Raw genomic sequence first — 22,435 nt, 5'->3', positions numbered from 1 at the left:
AAGCTCAAATTTAGCAACCACAGAGGAAAGTCTGTTATTTGTTACCTAAAATCAGAGGCATCCAAATTACCATGCTTTAGTACAATACTTAAATTATACCTTTTTTTTGCTTAGAAAAGTTACACCTGTTCATTGCTAAAACAAAGAATTACCAAAATACACAGTAAAAATCTCTCATAGTATCCCCCATAAATTGTTTAACATATGTAGTCTCACAGATTTTCCTACACTTATATTAACACAATAATAATTTACCACAGTAGAATCTTTATCACTTAATTATGTATTTGGGCAGTATTCCATGTTAGTATTTTAAAATCTCCTGGAAGGAGGAAAGAGAAACTTATTATTTAATAAATATAGAGTTTTTGTTGGGGATGAAGAAAAAGTTTTAGATGTAGAAAGTGGTGATGGTTATACAACACTGTGAACATATTCAATGCCCCTAAAGTGTATACTTACAAAAGGTTAAAATGTTTAATCTTGTATATTTTATCACAATTTTTTAAAAAGTTAATAAATGCACTTTATATTAACATTTTAAAAGCTTCCTGCATTACTGATAGCTGTATAAAAATCCATTGTACGATGTGTCATAATTTATTAATGTAATCTCCTAACAATGAACAGTATTCAAATTTTCACTTTTATAAACAATGCTGCAATGAGTATTTCTACAAGATAAATTCCTAGAAGTGGAACTCAAGTTAGCAAGAATGATCTTTTTTGTTTTTAATATACATTGTTAAATTACCTCCAAAAAAGAATAAACTAATTTATATCCTCACCAATAGAAGATCAGAGTGTCTATTTCTGTATATCTTTACATCCTTTCTTTTTCAGGGTATCATATTTAAAGGGTTAGTAACAGCAAAGACACTTTTCTGTTACACTCTCTAACCCAGCAATTTTTTTTAATGCACAAACTTAAATTCTTAATTTTCTTTCTGAAAACTGACTTTCATTCCCATCATTTTCTGATCACATAATTACTGTTGTTACACATACAAATGCCTATCAAGTAAATCCTTTTGTGACTCTAGAGGAAAAGAGTCCACCTGCCTATAATCTTTGCCATAATAGCAAATCACAGTTTTCAAAAGTCAAGTCAATGCAAAGGAAGTGGAAAATGTTAAAGTTAAGGAAAGTCACATTCCTTTTCTAAATGACTAAAAGAAAGGGTGGCTAAAAATACAAGTCAAGTCTCTGGAAAAATGATGACTGGCTAGGAAAGAGAACACTGGTCAAAACAACTTAGAGGGTGTGCTGCAAACAAGTGGGTGCTGCTGATGGAGGGCAGATCAGATGATTAACAGGTGTCTTCTAGCTCTGATTCAATCTTTTCAATTTACATGTGTGAGAAGGCTTGCGCCTTCTTCAAGTGGCTGAGAATAACATAACATCTCCCTGAGTCAGGGAATCCGCAGCCCATCATCACAGAACTGCTAGAACCTAGTTACTGAAGTCAGCTTATCCAGCTCCCCACAAAAATTTCAGATGAAGAGCCAGAGACCCAGCCACAGTGACTTTCTCACAGTCTCACTAAAAGACTAGTTGCAGACCTAAGAGAATAACCCATCTTCTGATGGCTAGGCAGTATTCTTCCTCTTTCTTATGCCAGACATTAAAAAATACTGTTAACACAAGTTAGTAACACAGAAAAGGAATGGTGACCTCAAAAGTCACCAAGCACCACATACACAAATACTACGTAAGTTAATTAAAATATTTCACTGATTCACTGCTGACTAATCTAGCAACTCTGGCTCAGAGTTTCTTTTTTTAATTTATTTTCAGAAAATTTCAGACAGAAAAATTGCAAAAATAATTCAGTCATGTCTATCATTTAACCAAATTCCCCACGTTAACATTTTATCACATTTGCATTATTATTCTCTCTCTATATATACACACACACACACACACACAAACTTTTAAAAATCATTTGAGAGTAAGTTGCAGACATGATGCCCCCTTACCCTTAAGCACCGTAGTATGTATTTCCTAGAAACAAGCTCATTCTCTGACATAACCACAGTGCATTGTCAAGATCAGGAAAGGAACACCAAAACAACACTATTATGTAATCTATAAACCTTATTCACATCTCACTGTTTGTCTCACTATTATCCTTCATAGAAAAGAAAAATCTTTTTTTAACTTCCGTCCAGGATCAAATATTGCATTTGGTTGTCACGTCTCTTTAGTCTCCTTTAATCTGGAAGCAATCCTCAATCTTTATCTTTTATGACCTTAACATTTTTGAAGAATACAAGTCACTTATTCTATAAAATCTCTCTCAGCTGGGTCTGTATGATGTTATCCCATGACCACTTTCAGGTTTTGCATTTTTGGCAGAACACATCAGAAGTGTTACTGTGTGCTTCTCAGTCCACCATAGCAGAAGGGAGATAATGTCAATTTGTCCCATTATGGTGATGTTAGCTGTCATCACTTGGAGGAGGTAGTGTCTGACAGGTTTCTCCAGCAATTTTTTTCTTTCTGGTTAATAAGTATCTTATGAGGAGATTCTTTAAGACTATGCAAATTTCCTGCTTCTCATCAAACTTTTGCCTACTAGTTTTAGCAGCCATTCACGACTTGCCTAAAATAAGTACTGCTATAGTGGTTGCTAGATGGTGATTTTCTATTTCTATCAATCCTCCTATATTACTTTGCATTCTCCTGTAAGGAAAACCTTTCCCTTCTATTTCACATGAGTTTGGTCTCATGGCTTCCTGTATTATTCTATAGGTTATCATCCATTACTGTCATTATTTGGAGGCTCAAACTGTGCCATTTTCCTCAAAAAATGACATTTATGCAGGTATATATCAGCATGCACAGTATGCTTTTATAAATAAATATGTATAATTTTTGCTACTAGAAAAGGTCAACAAGTACTATCTTAAAAGTCATTTTTGGGGAGGTAATAATACCATCTCTTCAAGGTTCCGGTAAGAATTGAACAATGTTATATAAGTGAAAATGCTTAGCGGAGTGCCTGACCCATCACTGTCTTGCAATAAATAAAGGTTTAACGTTCCCTCTTAAAAACAAAAAAAAGAAGTCATTTTGGTGGTAAAAATTGGCATGTTCTAAATTTACAGACGGCAACTGAAATTTACCTCAAGTGTGACATGTTAAATGCATTCTGGCATCCTGTCAGTGTATTTCTTGAGTACTTCTACATGCCGGGCACTATTCCAGGTAAGGGGGATACTATGGATCAAGGCAGTAGGTTTTCCCTCCTTTATGTTCATGGAGATTATATTCCAATGGATTTATGAGATTTTCACCATTAAAGAACACTCTTTTGTCACTCTTTGCAGATGACATATTATACATAGAAAACCCTAAAGATTCTACCAGAAAACTGCTAGCACTAATCGATGAATTTAGTAAAGTACCAGGATACAAAATTAATGCACAGAAATCTCTTGCATTCCTATGCACTAACAACGAAAGAGCAGAAAGAGAAATTAAGGAAACTCCCATTTACCATTGCAACAAAAAGAATAAAATACCTAGGAATAAACCTGCCTAAGAAGGCAAAAGGCCTGTATGCAGAAAACTATAAGACACTGATGAAAGAAATCAAAGTTGATACAAACAGATGGAGACACATACCATGTTCTTGAATTGGAAGAATCAACATTGTGAAAATGACTATCCTACCCAAAGCAATTTACAGATTCAATGCAATCCCTATCAAATTATCAACGGCATTTTTCACAGAACTAGAACAAGAAATCTTACAACTTGTATGGAAATGCAAAAGACCCCGAACAGCCAAAGCAATCTTGAGAAGGAAAGACGGAGTTGGTGGAATTAGGCTTCCTGACTTCAATCTATACTACAAGGCCACAGTGATCAAGACAGTATGGTACTGGCACAAAAACAGAAAGGAAGATCAATGGAACAGAATAGAGAACCCAGAGGTAAACCCAAGCACATATGGGCACCTTATCTTTGACAAAGGAGGCAAGAATATACAATGGAAAAAAAGACAGCCTCTTCAATAAGTGGTGCTGGGAAAACTGGACAGCTACGTGTAAAGGAATGAAATTAGAACACTTCCTAACACCATACACAAAAATAAACTCAAAATGGATTAAAGACCTACATGTAAGGCCAGACACTATAAAACTCCTAGAGGAAAACATAGGCAAAACACTCTATGACATACATCAAAGCAAGATCCTTTTGGACCCACTCGCTAGAATAATGGAAATAAAATCAAGAATAAACAAATGGGACCTAATGAAACTTAAAAACTTTTGCACAGCGAAAGAAACCATAAACAAGACAAGAAGGCAACCCTTAGAATGGGAGAAAATACTCGCCAATGAAGTAACGGACAAAGGATTCATCTCCAAAATATACAAGCAGCTCATGCTGCTTAATACCAAAAAAGCAAATAACCCAATCCACAAATGGACGGAAGACCTAAATAGACATTTCTCCAAAGAAGACATACAGATGGCCAACAAACACATGAAAAGATGCTCAACATCACTAATCGTTAGAGAAATGCAAGTCAAAGCCACAATGAGGTATCACCTCACACCAGTCAGAATGGCCATCAGCAAAACATCTAGAAACAATAAATGTTGGAGAGGGTGTGGAGAAAAGGGAACTCTCCTGCACTGTTGATGGAAATGTAAGTTGATACAGCCACTATGGAAAACAGTTTGGAGGTTCCTTAAAAAACTAAAAATAGAACTACCATATGATCCAGTAATCCCACTACTGGGCATATACCCAGAGAAATCCATAATCCAAAAAGAAACATGTACCATAATGTTCATTGCAGCACTATGTACGATAGCCAGGACATGGAAGCAACCTAAATGCCCATCAACAGATGAATGGATAAAGAAGATGTGGCACATATATACAATGGAATATTACTCAGCCATAAAAAGGAATGAAATGGAGCTATATGTAATGAGGTGGATAGACCTAGAGTCTGTCATACGGAGTGAAGGAAGCCAGAAAGAGAAAAACAAATACTGTATGCTAACTCATATATCGGAATCTAAAAAAAAATGGTACTGATGAACCCAGTGACAGGGCAAGAATAAGGATGCAGATGCAGAGAACAGACTGGAGGACACACAGTTGGGGGGAGGTGGAGAAGGTGAAGCTGAGATGAAGTAAGAGAGTAGCATAGACATATATATACTACCAACTGTAAAACAGATAGCTAGTGGGAAGTTGCTGTAAAACAAAGGGAGATCAACTCGATAATGGGTGATGCCTTAGAGGGCCAGGAGAGGGAGGGTGGAAGGGAGTCGTGGGAGGGAGGGGATATGGGGATATATGTATAAACATAGCTGATTCACTTTGGTGTACCTCAAAAGCTGGTACAAGAGTGTAAAGCAATTATATTCCAATAAAGAGCTTAAAAAATAAAATCACACACACACAAAAAGAACACTTTCTACACATCAGGATAAAAAGCAAAAATTAGAAAAAAAAAAACTGTAACCATCTTTGACTCACCCTTTCTCTGTACTTAGCGTTCAAGTTCTGTCAAATTTTCCTTTGACATTTTTAATACTCATTCCTTCCTCTCTGTTCCCACTTTCCCCTAATTATGGCACTTTTACAGAAACATCTCCCAGTTCCCAACTTTCTACCCCTTTCTCTGGTCTCTCCTCTCATTAATCTATCAGTAATACAAATGCTAGTCCATCTTTCTTGCATTCTTTTCATTTCCTAACCCACCTGATCGAAAGCCATCCCTGATTCTCAACTACCTACCACATCAAAGTGAAACTATTCTACTGGCCTTTGAAAATCACACACAATCTAACCCCAGCTCATCTGTCTCATCTTTCCCACTATTCCCCACAGGCATGATTTGCTCAAATAAGGCCATTCTGCTCTGTACAAGCACAGACAAGCCACGATGAATCCTGCCCCCTCACGTGGTTTTCTTCACCTAAAATATCATCCCCCCTCTTCCATCTACTTTTCCAAATATTTACCATCTCTCAAAGACAGCTCAAATTCTACCTCTTCCCTAAAGACATCCCAGGGCTACTACGGCCTCTCCCCTCCTCCTCTGAACTACTCCTATGCCATATAACTTATATCAGACTGTTGTGAATATAAACATTATACATACTTAACAAGTGTGAGCCTGCATTAACATAATAAGCAGATATTTGCAAAACACTTGAAATGAACAGAATTTTCTAATTTTCTATGAAAGGGAGAAGAGCCTCTAGCACATCAACCAGACAGAACTATATGACTTGATATCACCTTGCCCAAGCACAATAGTATTGCTACAGCTTCAGCACCACGATTTGGGAAATTAGTCCCAACTCCTGGAGCTTCTGGAACTCTCCCATTCAAAGCTTTTCTTTTTCCTTTTTTAAAAATATTTATTTATTTGGTTGTGCCGGGTCTTAGCTGCGGCAGATGGGCTCCTTAGTTGCAGCATGCGAGCTCTTAGTTGTGGCATGCATGTGGCACCTAGTTCCCTGACCAGGGATTAAACCTGGGTCCTGTGCATTGGGAGTGCGGAGTCTTAACCACTATACCACCAGGGAAGTCCCTCAAAACTTTTCTTAAGGGACTTCCTAGGTGGCGCAGTGGTTAAGAATCCGCCTGCTAATGAAGGGGGCAGGGGTTCGAGCCCTGCTATGGGAAGATTCCCACATGCCACGGAGCAACAAAGCCCGTGTGCCACAACTATTGAGCCTGTGCTCTAGAGCCCGTGAGCCACAACTATTGAGCCCATGTGCTGCAACTATTGAAGCCCATGTGCCTAGAGCCTGTGCTCCGCAACAAGAGAAGCCACTACAATGAGAACCCTGTGCACCACAACGAAGAGTAGCCCCTGCTCACATCAACTAGAGAAAGCCCGTGTACAGCAATGAAGACCCAACGCAGCGAATAAATAAAATAAATATATTTAAAAAAAAAGCAAAACTTTTCTTAAGAGCAACTGAAGAGCTGTGAACAGTAGGTAACTGATGAGGCAATCAAAAAAATTCTAAAATTACTTTGCTCAACTTGTTTTTAGAAAAAAAAATAACAAATGTTGAAATTACAAATATTAAAGGAGGGTGTGATACAATAAAGAATACATCTGGTCTTCATGTCCAGTTCCTGGCACAGCTTCAAAATCCCCTGGAATTTCCTAAGTGAAAGGAGTGCCCTTCGTTATAGTCTCTTTTAAGCATACTTCGGTTTATCCTAATGAGGTGACTCATTAGGGGGAGGGGAGGGCCTAGACAGGTTCAGAATAGGGGATAGTTATCAGAAAAACAAACAAACAAACCATATGATGAGCGGGTTGGAACTTTCAGCCCCACCCTAAAACCTCTGGGGAAGTGGGGGTGGGGTGCTAGAGATTGAGTTCAATCACACACCAATGATTTAATCAATGGTGCCGACCTAATGAAGCTCCATACTAACAGTCTGGACATCAAAGCTCAAGGGAGGACTTCCTGGGTGGCGCAGTGGGTGAGAATCCACCTGCTAATGCAGGGGACATGGGTTCGATCCCTGCCCCAGGAAGATACCACATGCCACAGAGCAACAAAGCCTGTGCGCCACAACTGTTGAGCCTGCGCTCTAGAGCCCGTGAACCACAACTATTGAGCCCATGTGCCACAACTACTGAAGCCCATGCGCCTAAAGCCCATGCTCTACAAGAGGCCACTGCAATAAGAAGCCCGCGCACCACAACGAAGAGTAGCTCCCTCTCGCCACAACCAGAGAAAGCTCATGTGCAGCAACGAAGACCCAACACAGCCAATAAAATAAATAAATTAATTAAAAAAAAAAAAAAGCTCAAGGGATCTTCCTGGTTGGTGAACATTATCAATGTACCACAAAGGTGGTGCTTCTGTTCTACAGGAACAGAAGCTCCTGAGCTCAGGACCCTTCCAGACCTTCCCCTAGGTAACTCTTCATCTGGCTGTTGATCTGTGTAATCGTGAAGTATATATAGCACTTTCCTAAGTTCCGTGAGTCATTCTAGTGAATTACAACCTAAGGGGCTGTAGGAGGCCCCTAATGTGTGGTCAGCCAGGAAGAAGTGTACATAGTCTGGGGATCCCACTTGCAGCTGGTATCTAAAAAGTAATGGTAATCTTGTTGGGGACCTTGCTCTTTAATTTGTGGGATCTGATGCTAATCCAGGGTAGTTAGTGTTAAAATTGAATTCAATTGTAGGACACCCAGTTTGCTTCAGAAAATTGTCAGAAGGCAGACAGCATGATAGTTTTGTATTTATAAAAAGAAATGATGGCTCAAAAAACTGAGAAACACTGTAACAGACATTCTATCAAAGAGTACAAGTTCCACTCAGACATAGCTGCCCCCTGCCTGGACCAAACCAGGAAAAGCATTGGAAGAACACACAGAGTGTTATCTAATAGCCCATCTTTCTTGTGCAGACTTCTACTCAGTTCATTTGATAAGTATTTACCTAATCGTCTTCTAAGGAAGTTTAGTCTTAGATACTCTGTGGGGAAATGCATGAAACAGATAAAATTGCCATAAAAGAGGTATGGATCAAGTGCTATGTTCAGTCACTCTATTTAAAAAAGGGAAGGAGAGATAGGGAAGGGCAGGAAGACGGGGGAATATTTTCTCCTCCCAGAAGTCTCTCTAAATATAGCAGGAAATCAAAAAGAAGCTTCTTATAAAAGAAGCTCTCTAGAAGGAAAAAAAATAATCAGTATACACACCTAGGCAACCTTCCAGCATATCACCAGTGGTCTTCTGAAGGACTTCCTAGACCTCCTTGACAAAAACTTGACATTTCCTATCAGCTACTGAGTACCATCAGAAAGACTAAGAAACAACTATTTCACTATCACCCACAGGAAACTCCACAAGGGCAGGGAACACGTCTTTCTTGTTCACTGTTGAATGCGTAAGCTCCTAGCAATTGCACTTAGCAATCTGAGCTTAGTGGCTAAGAGCACATATCTGAAATTCAGTAAAGTGGTTGGTTACCTTTGCGGGAAAGAGAGGAAATGCACTGAGGAGGGGGGCTTCAACTGATTGGTAATCTTTTACTTATTAATCTGGGTGATTGGTATTTGTTATATTATTCTTTATACCTTTTATATAAATACTTCACCCCTCCCCCCCCAAAATACAGGCTTTACAATCAAACAGAATTCGACTGAAATCTTAGTTCCAGCATTTATTAGCTGTGTTACCTCAGGCAAGTCATGAAGCCTCAGTTTGTTCATCTATAAAATACAGTGCTGAACAGCTTTATAGAAGTGGTAAGAGGATTAAGATAACAGATGTATAATGCTTGAGACAATACCTGGCACACAATTAAATACACAAAAATACACAAAATGATAGTTGTGATGATGATGAGGAGGAGTTTGAATTAAAGGAGTGAAGTGAGCACTGAACAGGCCAGAAATTTTGTATTTTGGGACTAGCTTTGTCATTAACAGCATGACCCTGAGTTGTCACTGACTCTCTCTGGGCCTCAATTTTCCCATTGGGTAAAAAAAAAAGAAAAAAAAAGGACTAGATGCTATTAATGCTTATACTGTATGATCAATCTAAACTATCTAAACTATCATGTAGCACACCTAGAAAACAGGCCTGTAAAAGAAAAAAAAATGCACGTTACATTAGATAACTTACCCTGTAGTACCCTAGAAATGGCAGACAGATCCCCAAATTGTATTTGGTAATTGTTGTAACTGTGAATGGAAAAGTGATTTGGCAGAGAAATTCATCTATCTATAAGAACAAAGTGGGACTCATGAAGCCAATATGGGGTCCAAGAATTTCTAGTACTTGACGATTTATATTCGGCATTTTATAACTTTTTTCCTTAAATGACTCCTTTCATCATGGCCTTGTTTAGGGTTCCAGCAACTCCAAATCTTCAGCTAGCTCAAGTTAGTATTCATCTCAACATTCATAGCAGTTCGTCCTAATTCCACATGATTACTCACAATGGAGGTAAAATACAGCTGACCCTCACACAGTTCCACTTTGACACATTTTTTTTTTTTTCAATAGCAAATACTACACAGTCTGCAGGTCTGCAACGTGGAATCACTGATACAGAGGAACACCGTAAACAGAGGGCTGGCTATAAGTTATACACAGATTTTCAACTGCACAGAGGGTCAGTACCCCTAACCCCTGCATTGTTCAAAGGTCAACTGTAGTTATCTTAAAATGGGCCAAGCCACCGTCCTCTTATTCCAGATACTTAAAACAACAAACCTTTTAGAAGATCCAATGCCAGTACAATACCTGTGCCTTTGAACTTCTGGGCCTTTCTGGCTCTAGGAGAGATGTATGCTTTTTCCCTGGTTACCTCCAAACTCCCACAACTACCACCAGCACAGATGTTCCCAGAAACTTTTCCATTTCTGAAGAACTCTCCTGGGTATCTTATACAGCTGACCCCCGAACAATGCAGGGGTTAGGGGTGCTGACACATGCAAAGTTGAAAATCCTAGTATTACTTATAGTCGGCCTTCTGTATCAGCAATTCTTCTGTATCCTCATCCCTGGATTCAACCAACTGCGGACTGTGTAGTGCTGTAGTATTTACTATCGAAAAAGATCAGCAGATAAGTGGACCTGTAAAGTTCCAACCAGTGTTGTTCAAAGGTCAACTGTACATGTCTACGTTATCCCTGATCTACTATGTTAGGAATGGGAAAAAATGAATCAGATACTCAATAACTCAGATGCTGCTTGGTAACTAAAACAAGTCCCACTGTTGGTCCGTGAGAAATCTGCCTACCTTAATACCCTGATTCTTATTCTGATACCTGATAATCCCCTTTTTAGAATTACCTTTTTAAAAATTTTATTTGTATCCTACCACCCTAAGGCCCTCACCAGTTTCAGAAGAAATCTACCTTTGAATTCTTAACTCAGAATGTTAAACAAAATGTTCAAAATTAACTCAATCAACAATATCAAAAAGCCTATCAGTTTCCAGGACAGCTAAGGATTTGTTTCTCCTTAATCACCATCACTCAGGATCCCCTAGCAAAACGCAGGTCTTCAACAGGTGTTCCGTGTTACCTTTTAAAGTTCCCCCCTCATCATAACCTTTAAAATGCATCCATTCTTCCTCACCGCTCTTCTTCTTCTTCTTTTTTAATATTTCTTTCTTTATTTGGCTGTGCTGGGTCTTCCTTGTGGCATGCGGGATCTAGTTCCATGACCAGGGATCGAACCCGGGCCCCCTGTGTTGGGAGTGCAGAGTCTTACCCACTAGACCACCAGGGAAGTCCCCCGTCATCTCTCTTCTTAAAACTCATTACAATAATCCTTTTCTTGGTCATAGCCCCTTTCTTCTTTTCCCATGGACCCCATGTATCCCCAGCGATATCTTCAGAAGAGAAAGACCAACATTCTGAGGAAATTCAGATTTCTTCTCAGCTCCTCAGGGCAGTTCTGGCTACCTGCAGCAACTCCTGCCAAAGCAGACTTGCCACCACGTCCATTCCAACAGGGCAAGCCTCAGAGACAGGAAAGGAAATGGCTTGGAGGAGAGGTGGCAAAGACTGCAACAACTAAAGAGCTTTACCTATGCTTGATCGTACAGACTTACAAGACAGCAGTACCAAAGAGTGGGGATAATTAATTTATTTGTATCAGTAGTACCTTTCAAAGTGTGACATTTCTACTTATTCATATCCTGCCTCAATTGTTAAAGAATTTGAGGCAATTTAGCACTCACTACAATAAAACAATCCCATCTAGTTTCTGAAGCAATTATACAATAAAAGGCCTTTTACAAAATCAAAGAACATGAATCTCTTTCACATAAAAATCCAAGAGTGATTTCCTTTCTTAAAACAAGTTCAAAATTAGAGCAAGAGAGAGATTACAGTGAATTTGGGAGAAAATGAATGAGCAGGTTTTATTAGTGTCATTTTGGGTTTCCTTTTGGAAGAGCAGTGAGATGATAGCTGCTTTAACTAATAATGGATTATACAGATGTGATTTAGTTTCAAAATGTTTTGGTGAATCTAAACTAGGGCTTTTTTGCTTCTCTTAAGGTCTACCCACCTAACCTTGAGTGAGACTATCAAAGAAATAATGAAGCAGAAGGTTTAAAATTAAAGTTAAAATAAGCCACTTTCAAGACAATTTTAATTGAGAAATAAATGAATACCTTAAAGATAAGGAAAAAATTTTAGAACATTAAAATTTTAAAACTATTTAAATAAGCCTATAATCAAAAAGGTTCCTTATGGGAATTCCCTGGCGGTCCAGTGGTTAGGATCCCACGCTTTCACTACTGAGGGGCCCGGGTTTGATACCTGGACAGGGAACTAAGATCCCACAACCCGTGCTGCATGGTCAAAAAAAAGAAAAAAATCCCTTATAACAATGGCAGATGAGTATAAGCACGACATATTTTTCACTACTCCAGAAAATAAAAACTATTGCCATAAAGGAACAATATCCCAAACTCTTCTCTAATTATTGTATCAATTAAATTTTATATTTAATATAAATATAATATAAAGTATATTTTATATACTACAATTTTATAACATTATAATTAAATTTAATAACTATATAAAATATAAATATTTAATGTAAATATTACTATGGAGGACAAAAAAAATTATCCTTTGTTAGCCAGCCATCTGATGGTCTCTATTTTCTCTATTTTGCCTGAAAAATTTTAGTGATCTATAAAAATTAAAAGCATGGCCACAATTATCCCCAAGGACAGAAGGCCCTGTGATCCAGTTCAACACAACATGCTACAGTTCTATCTGAAACGCTATGCGTCTAAGTAGGTCATCCATGGGAAGCATAATTCATCACTACAGAACAAGTTATCTGGATTTATCCAGGCTAAAAATTTGTCTTTTCATCACATCTTTTGAACATCTAGTTCTAAATGACAGCAAATTCTTAATATTCATGAAGCGGAAATAACATTCTCTGGTTCCAATTACCACCCTACCAGCCATATCGGCTATTTTTCTTGATAACACTCCACACTTCAAGTAGCAAAGGGACCTACTCCTCATTTTCATCTGCTTCTTTATTAAGAAGCCTTGTTGGCTCTTCCTAAGTTATTGTAATTAGAATACACAGGGAGGAGGAGAGTGACTATGAAGTTTTATTTTTAACTGGAAAACTTTAGCATTTGGGGAAATAGCTAAGTACTGTTCCAAAGGATAATTTCACCGACCATATGCAGACGATGTGGGCTGCAGAAGGACAAATGCTAAGGACAAGGTCTATCCCTCTCCTTCAAATGATATCAACACTAGTGCCCAAATGGTGCCAGAGGAGCAGAAAAGACAGCAGAGGACAGGTCTCAGTACATATGCAAGGATGATGTAGGAGAGACTCCATGAACAGAATAGACTATGCAGACTTTCTATGGCCAATCACCCAGGTACTATCACCCAGGTGATAGTAGGTACCATACTGCATTGAGTATCTATCACCAAGACACAGTATAACTGAAACTGGAGCAGTTTAATCTTCAAATATCATCCTAACAAAGACCAGAATGGAGAGTAATACAGTTTTAAAAAGATCATAGAAAGTTTTTCTCTAAAATAAATGCTAGCTTATTCCTGAAGTCTCTTTGACTCACATCTAAAGAATCTTTCTCTAACTCCTTTAAACCTCTAAGATGGCCTCTGGTGGTTCAAGGAGAAGCTGACCTCTTTTGGCAAGGACTATAATTCCTGGCAGCCAAGACATGAACTAGACAGGGCATTGCCATTATAAGTCACGGGTCTACTTCACTGCCAGAACACAGGAATCTGCCCCACAAAATAAAGCTAAGAACATGGAACAAGAGACTGGTTGAATGCTGCCCCTTCAAATCCTAACAATAACTACATCAGATGGGATTTTAAGAAAAGAGAATGATCACTTTTTTATGACTAAGAGGAGTGGTGTGGAAAACAAGGAAAGTCTAAATAAACTAAACTAGCTTGAACTCTTTCATTCTTTCAATAACTATTTGAGTGCTTACTTTGTGCCAGGCCTATTCTAGGCCCTGGGGAAATGGCAAAAAAGAAGACAAATCCCGTCCTCACAAAGCTTACCTTCTAGCCCAAGTAACAACAACAACAAAAAGTGAATAATTATGCAGGGGAGTAGGCATAATGCCTGGGTCGGGCCTTCTTGCAGAGAAAGCAAAGTAAAGGAGCGAGCATTACAAGAGCAAAGCAAGGGCCAGATTGTGAAGGACTTTACAGACCTATATTAAAAAGTTTAATGGCCTTGGGACTTCCCTGGCCGTCCAGGGGTTAAGATTCCGTGCTTCCACTGCAGGGGGCGTGGGTTCAATGGATCCCTGTTTGGGAAACTAAGATCCTGCTTGCCTCACAGGCGCAGCCAAAGGTTAAAAAAAAAAGTTTAATGGTCTTTATTTTAAGTGAAAGTAGAAATCATCAGAGAATTTAAAAAATGGGTAACAGGATCTGAGATATTTTTTAAAGATGACTCTGTCTGCTACATGGCAAACAGACGAAATTAGAACCTGGGACACCAGTTAAGGAGGTATTACAAAAGCCTAGTCCAGAGCCAACCAAACCGTGAGCTAGTTTGGCAGAGGTTTCGACAGTAAACTAAGCAGTTAGACAAAAGGGGTAAGAGCTACTGGACTCATTTAAAAAGAATGTAACAGTTCCACTTTCTTAATTAATTTGACCAGAAGACAAATATATCTCAATTTAACTTAAAAACAGGACTTCACTAAAACTATCTTGCGTACGTTTAATGTAGCTACATGATTTAGATAAAAGGTTAATAAGGCTCATTCCTCATAACATTTGTTAAGCATACCCATGCAAATTTAGTTAAATGCAAATTCTGGCCAATGAAATTGACCATGAAAAGTTGTAACTTGAAGAACTAAGTTTCATGTGGTTGCATTTTTAAAGATTTTTAAATTTTTGTTTTGTTTAAAGAATGGTAATTGACTTTTAATTTGGCCTAAACAGTATTTAATACGTTCAAAAATTAAGATAAGGTAAAGAAGATACTTAAAATGCTTTGGCTTTCTCTGCAAACAAACACCTTAAGATTTACAGATAGCCTAACTTTTCTAATCTAAGTAGTCAATAGACATTAAGCAACTAGTTAGCATTAAAGCCTGATAGGCTCAGAATCCGAATTCTGGATGGGTCAAGAAAAGATCCATTTCGCCTCCAGAGTACAGTATAGGTTAAGCCAACAGAGTGTTGAAATCACTCACAACTATTTGGGAGCCTGAGTGAATGAAGCTGCTGCTGGGTGGTTCAGGGACCGACACTAAGAGTAATAAAATGTACTGAGTGATAGAGAAAAAACAGGCTTCACAACACCACCAGAGACGATGCTCCTTTTTCTTTTCTTCTCCCATTTCCCTTAGTTAACCATCTTAAAACTACAACTGAATTACTACCACTTTTTCCTTAAAAAGTGGTTTTCCTGACAAATCTGTGTATCAGACCAGTATTAAAATAGTCCTGGTCATACTTATTGTTTATACCTAAGCATTTAAAGCACTACAGCTAGGCTAAGTAGCTGTCTGATATTTACATTAAATCTCAAAAAGTAATGCTTTAATCATTCCCCCCATAAAAGATTTTAATATAACTAATTAAAATTATATATTTTGAATAAGTATAACTCTTTCTAATATTTTTAAATGTGAAAAAAATCATGTATATATGGTAGCTGGCCTAAAGTTTTTGCTACCATACTCTTTAAGAAAAATGTCTTCCTCAAAAAGCCTTCCTCAAGGCTTTCACTTTTGTTAAGTTTCTCCCTATCCAAAAACTCTCACAAATACACTTTTATCAATTCTGTTATTTGCTTTCATTTCATCAGAATATGGCTTGTGATTTTTTTAACAAGTTTTAAGTCATGGTATTTCAAAATAAGTAATACTGTTAACCTTTTAACTTAAATGTCCTAAGGCTAACAATGTATCTTACATATGTATACCATTTCAATTAAGATGTTTTACAGACTAATGATTATATATAACTGCTTCCTATATTAAAAACTAAAACCAAAGGATCTCCCTGGTGGTGCAGTGGTTAAGAATCTGCCTGCCCATGCAGGGGACACAGGTTCAAGCCCTGGTCCGGGAAGATTCCACACGCCACGGAGCAACTAAGCCCACGCACCACAACTACTGAGCCCATATGCCACAACTACTGAAGCCCGCGCGCCTAGAGCCCGTGCTCCACAAGAGAAGCCCCTGCAATGAGAAGCCCATGCACCTCAACAAAGAGTAGCCCCCACTTGCAGCAACTAGAGAAAGCCTGTGCACAGAAACGAAGACCCAATGCAGCCAAAAATTAATAATCATCAAATCAAATTTTAAAAAAACAAAAACAAATAATTTTTGCCTTAAATTTTTTTCATGCATCAGTTTTTTAAGCGGGTGGTCTACTCACTTTCCCTACCTTGCTCCAAATGCATCAACATGAATCATCTTCCTGCACTTTGTCAAGGAAGTCCATGCAAAACACAGATTAACACACACGTGCAGTTATAAATCGAAGCTAAAATTCACAACTGCAATCCAAAAAGTAAACTGTGTCTGGCTAAGCTTACTTCTAAATTCTGATTCTAAAGGAAGATTTCTACACTAGCAGGTAAACAGAGATTTCAATGAATAGCAAAGAACACTACAGAAGAGGGTAAAAATGTGTTCGCTTTCTTCCTTGGGAGTGCATCACAGTGCCCTGGAGGGGCTACTGTAGAATGGAACCGGGGTTTAGAACAGAAAGCTTCAAATTGCTAACGGCAGAGTATCAACTAACGGTACTTTTTAAAACAAACAACCCAGTCCTCCCCAGCCCACTTTCGTCTTATTTTAGTCCTACCCGATTGAGTCATGTAACTTGCACAATGATATCAAGAAGTCCTTGCTGTTCTGTCCCCAAGTCAGTGAACAGAAGATAGGTCTCCTTTATTACATCTTCAAAAAGTGAAATCTAAGAAATGGGGTGAGGGGGGGTGGGGGGAGCTGTCTCACACGTATGTGTGTCTATTTGGGTCTCACGTATGCCCGTTATTTTTAAATTCATTCCCAAATAGTTACGGAATAAATAATGTTTTAAAAGATGGGGGAAACTAGCCTTTAGGGTAACAGTAATTCTCTCCACGGAAGAATCCTCCCCAGATAAGTATCCATTCATTGAGCACTTGTGTAACTTGAAATGGAGAGTAAATTTTTGAGGAAATCCCGAGTGTCCCAGGAGTTATTCCAATGCAAAGAGCAAAGATCGCTTAAAATTAGCTCCCTGCCTTACAGTCACTGCCTAGAGCGAGGGGCGACCGCGAGCGCAAAAACACGCAGACACCTGACCTTGCCCACGAGTCGAACCGTTCCGCACCCCTCCCCCTAGCTTCCCCGGGAGCCGGTTCACGCCGTCCCAATTGCCGGGCTGCCTGTGCCAGCACCTGCCTGGCAGGGGCAAGGGAATCTCCACGGAAGACGAGAGGGTCTGAGAGGCGGAGGCCCGGGAGGGCAGGATTCCAAGAGAAAAAGGAGAGGACCTTCGGAGGGATGAGGCCGGGCGGTCAGAGGCTGAAGCAGGCACGGCTTGGGGGGGGACAGGGGAGGGAGGGCTCAGGAGGGCCCAGGGGAGGTGAGAGGTGGAGGGCCGCCGGCGGGCAGCCGGAAAGGAAGAGCGGAGGGGCTCGGGAGGCCTGGGGGCGCGGAGGGAGAGCAGCGGGTGGGCAGGGGCTACGGCGGCCGCGGCCAGCCCCCCGGCGCGCGGACTCACGTTCTCCCACCAGCAGGATCCGCACGTCTTTCTTCATGTCGGCGGCTCGCAGGGGCCGGCCTCGGCCCGCACGCATGGGGCGGACTCCTCTCGCCGGGAGCGCCCAGCCCGCGGCGCCGCCTGCCAGCCTCCCCCGCCGCCCCGCCCGCGCCTCAGCCGCCCGGGCCCGCCGCGCCGCCTCCTCAGCAGCTTCCCCGCTCAAGAGCCGGGACAGCGCCAGCTCCGCCTCCTCCGGCTCCGCGGGCGGCGGCGGCGGGGCCGACGGGGCGCCGCGAGGGACAAGCGCTTTCGGAACGCGAACGCTCTCCGTCTCCGAGCGGCGCCCCCGCAGTCAGGCTCGCAGCAAAGCATCGCCCACCTTCATCCCGGAACAGCGGCCAAGGATGGATACGCTTTGGGCCGGGAATGTGAATGGCAAGGTCGCGAGTTCGACCCCATTTCTTTTACGGAATAGGGGCAGGAGAAATTCCTCGTCCAAGGTCATATAGCTAGAACTTGGCAGTGTGACTCAGGGCGGGAATAGTCTCACCAGACTGAGTATAAGCTCCAGGAGGGCAGCGATCTCTCCACCTGGTGTTCAGCAGTATTCCCCACGTTATTGGACAAAGCCCTCAGAAAGGGCTTGACTGAGTAAAGGATGACCACCTCCCAGGATGGAGTCCTTTCCGCTACCCAAAGCCCACCGCCCTAGCTGCTTTTTATCTGTGATGCTTATAAAATACGATCTAAATAATGAGATTAATTTCTACACTATCCGTGTAGATGCATTGCTTTGTAACCAAACTAAGTGATTTTCCTCTATCTCTATGTGATTTACTTTAGGAAGGGTGTTCAGATGCTTCTCTTTACACAAGTTTGCCCAGCGCAGTGTTGGACACATAGGTGGCACTGAATACTAAACTCGTACGGTAAGGCAATGAAGACACACACACACACAGAATAAATAAATAAACTCGTACTAAGTTTTCTAACATTGCCTTAATTTCCTCCTGACTCTCTCCATCCGGAGGAATTTGTTACTATATCTCTCTCTATATGTTTATATGTTTGGACAGTGCTTGGCAGACAGTGGGAGATAGATGGATAGATCTTCCGAGAGAGAATAAAGGAGGAAACACTATCTGTGCATAATGTGTCTTTTTTTCTACCTTAAGCATTCCAAAGTGGACTTTTTTTTTTAATAAATAAATTTATTTATTTATTGGCTGTGTTGGGTCTTCGTTGCTGCACGCCGGCTTACTCTAGTTGTGGGGGGGCGGGGGGGGGCGGGCTACTCTTCGTTGCAGTGCGCTGGCTTATTGTGGCGTCTTTTGTTGCAGAGCACGGGCTCTAGGTGTAAGGGCTTCAGTAGTTGTGGTTCTGGGGCTCTAGAGTGCAGGATCAGTAGTTGTGGCACACGGGCTTAGTTGCTCTGAGGCATGTGGGATCTTCCCAGACCAGGGCTGGAACCCATGTCCCCTGCATTGGCAGGCGGATTCTTAACCACTGTGCCACCAGGGAAGTCCCCTGAGTAAGTTTTTTTACTTCTCCAAGCTTGCCCCTTCTTCTGTAACATGGCAATAATGATAATAATACCTACCTCCTCAGGTGGTTGTGAAGAATAAATAAGATAATACGGGTCAAGCATTTGTCAGACTCACAGTACTTGCTCTACTGATCTCAGCTGTCATTACTGTCATAGAGCTCACTGAAAAGTTGAAATCCGCAGGTTTTGAGGCAAATTCATTGCAATGTTTACAACAATATTTCAGCATCTTAGTTATATGATAACCGTAAGGAGGATAGGGGTGGAAGCCCTTCCAAAAAACGCTGTCTCTGTGATATAAGGAGAAAGACAGGAAAGACATACTCCCTGCTCACCGGGAGATAATGAAGTCATATTCCAGGATGGAGGCAAATAAGATGAACTTCAGGAGGTTTGATGGCCTGATATTTTAGAGGAAAGTTTCCTCAGAATTGTAGTATTACAAACTGAGTTAGAAGGACCGTTCCTATTCTAATCCCATTACTCTATAGGGTAAGACAAACAAGGTCCAGAGAGTTACCGTAACTTGCCAAAGGCAGGACAGGTGAGACTGAGCCCTGGCGCTGCCATCCTGAGCATGTGACACTAGGCAAATCACATCACCTCTTTGTATCTCAGTTTCCTCTCTACCAAACAAACACGATTACCTCTTCCCAGCCCTCTGTCTCACAGAGTAGTCTGGAGGATCCCATAAAATAATGTATGTCAAAAAACTTTTTCTTTAAAAAGTAAATTGCACAAACATCGGATCACAAAGGACAAAGACCCCTTACAGAGGAACAAGTTCTTCAGGGCACAGCTCCCTCCGGGCAAGACTTTGTAGGGAATCTTGACCCTGGGAGCCCTGCATCAGCATCGCCAGCGGATGACGGTGTTAATTCTGTGGACTTCAGGAGCATGAGAAGAGACACGGCCTTCGTGATGCTGCGCACGCGTACTGGGTAAGGGCTTTGGCAGGGGGAATGTCTGGAAGGCGGGGGGCTAGGAAGAAGAGTTTATTTGGGGGGAACATTGCCGAGATAATACTTCAAACTTTTTTGTAGAAAAAACTTACTTAAAAATCCAGACTCAAGGGCTGCAAGCACTTACAGCTGGCAACCACTAACGGTTTGGTACAAAAGAAGACCAACACTCACTAATGTGGGAGGGGGGAGCCCGAACAGCCAGAGTGTGCCTTTCAGGCAATGTAAGTTTCTTTTTATAGCCACTTCCCATCTCCCAATCAGCTTTACATCCGAAGCTCTGGCCTCCTGCCTTGCCTTGAGCTTTATGCCTTCTCTTATGTTAACAAACATCTATCAGGGGTCACTCTGAAGTTCTCTTGGAGACAGCATAGCTCAGTGATTGAAAGCAGGGACTCTGGGGACTTCCCTGGTGGTCCAGTGAGTAAGACTCCGCGGTCCCAGTGCAGGGGGCCCGGGTTCGATCCCTGGTCAGGGAACTAGATCCCACATGCATGCTGCAACTAAGAGTTCACATGCTACAACTAAGGAGCCCACGTGGTGCTACTAAGACCCGGCACAGCCTAAATAAATAACATAAAATAAAAGCAGGGACTCTGGAGTCTGCCTGCCTAAGTCTGAACCTCAGCTTTACCAATTGCTAGTTATGTATCATCAGGCAAATTGCTTAACTTCTCTAAGCTTCACTTGCCAAAGGGGAATAGCACCTTGTGGGATTGTTATGAAGATTAAATGAGTTAATATAATAGGAAAATGCTTCAAATAATGCCTGGTACATGGTCTGTAATATACAAACATTGGATAAATAAAATAAATTGTGAGAGAAGTGACTTCTATACACCTCTCTGAGCTTGAGGATAGAGCCACACGATGACACACATTGCAGCAGAACAGAAGCCAGAGAATGGAGTTGTTGGCAGCAGAATTTACTGTTGGGATATTACAGATTGATGACTGTATATTAAGTAGATTGGATAAAGCCAAGAGAACAGATTGGTATCTAGAAGGCATTGATGGAATTTTCCTCTAGAATGCTGGGAAGGAGCTCTGCCTTCACAAGACAAACTTCATGGCTCCTCAGCTGTGAAGGGGACACTGGGAGGTCTGAACAAAATACTTTTGCCAGGAGATCAGAGGATCCATCTTTCATGCCTATCAAAGAAGGAACTTGCAACACAACCTCTCTCTGAGTCTCAGGACAATGGAACACCCCAGGGCTAGTGGACAGGCCTGCTGGGTAGAAGATACAGTGTGTGTTAAATGACTGACATGGGATGGAAGAAGAGGCGGATCTCTGATTGGTGAGTTAGACACAGTCCTGGGCAGGAGGCCAAATAAGATGGGTTGGCATTGGTCCCATTCTTCAGACCCATATATCTTCGGTCTCTCAAATTAAACCCAAAGTGGCATCCATCTTCACTCTTGTCTCCCATTCCTTCCAGGAAGACTTCCTTCTTTTCCTGCCAAGACTGATCTGGTGAAGCAGAAAAGTCCAATGCTTTGATACAGAGTAAATCTTTTATCTTGCCTTTGAATGTTCTTGGCTCATTGGTCAAACATCCATGTCCTCTGCATAATCACATGGATTAATCTCAAGAGAACATGGATTCTGTTTGCTTGATTTGGCCGGAAGATATATCACTCAGCACAATTACTTTTAAAAGGCATTTGATTACAACTAACCGTACTGAAAGCACATTTTTCCAGACAAAAGCCTCATCTGTTGATGAGGTTGCATCCAGTTTTCTTTTTAATTTTCTCAAGCTCCTTTCAGATACATATTGTAAAACAAATGCCCTCAATTAAGAGATAATTGATATTGAGAAGCCTCTCAGACCTTCTTGCCCCCAAGTGGCCTGAATACTCTTATGTCATGGTTAAGAGCATGGGCTCTGGAGTCTACACTTCAGCTCCAATACTTTGCTAGCTGTGCAACACTGGACAAGTTACATACCCTCTCTGAAAAACATAAACCCCATCAGCAAAATGGAGTTAGCTCATACAGCTCTTTGAAAATTAAATAAAATAACGCAATAAAGCATTTATCACATTACTTAACATATAGTACATGCCCATATATCATCCTTAACAGCTGCATTTTTAAATTTGGAATTCATTTGCTGATTTGTGTTATCTTTCCAAGGGCAAATTGATTAGCCTGCCCACCCAAATTGTAAACTCTGAGCAACAAAAAAGCA

The 22,435-nt window shown here is 40.8% G+C and overlaps 1 protein-coding gene across 7 annotated transcripts in view; it reads right to left on the bottom strand.

Annotated features, from left to right (window-relative positions):
- RHOT1 (ras homolog family member T1) overlaps positions 1-17,947 on the bottom strand; it is a 62,513-nt gene extending 44,566 nt beyond the window's left edge. For 6 of the 7 annotated variants that reach the window (XM_057714993.1, XM_057714997.1, XM_057714996.1 and 3 more), the window contains exon 1: positions 17,751-17,947. In XM_057714993.1, coding sequence (XP_057570976.1) covers positions 17,751-17,826 — 76 coding nt within the window. In that variant the 5' untranslated portion in view covers positions 17,827-17,947. Of the gene's footprint in view, positions 1-11,109; positions 11,416-17,750 lie in introns of those variants that run through there. The other variant, XM_057714995.1, reaches the window with a different exon arrangement.
- Between the last annotated feature and the right edge of the window lie 4,488 nt (positions 17,948-22,435).

This window comes from Hippopotamus amphibius, chromosome 17 (genome assembly GCF_030028045.1).
Source record: "Hippopotamus amphibius kiboko isolate mHipAmp2 chromosome 17, mHipAmp2.hap2, whole genome shotgun sequence".
Taxonomy (NCBI): Eukaryota; Metazoa; Chordata; class Mammalia; order Artiodactyla; family Hippopotamidae; genus Hippopotamus; species Hippopotamus amphibius.
This window is presented reverse-complemented; position numbering and strand designations above follow the sequence as displayed.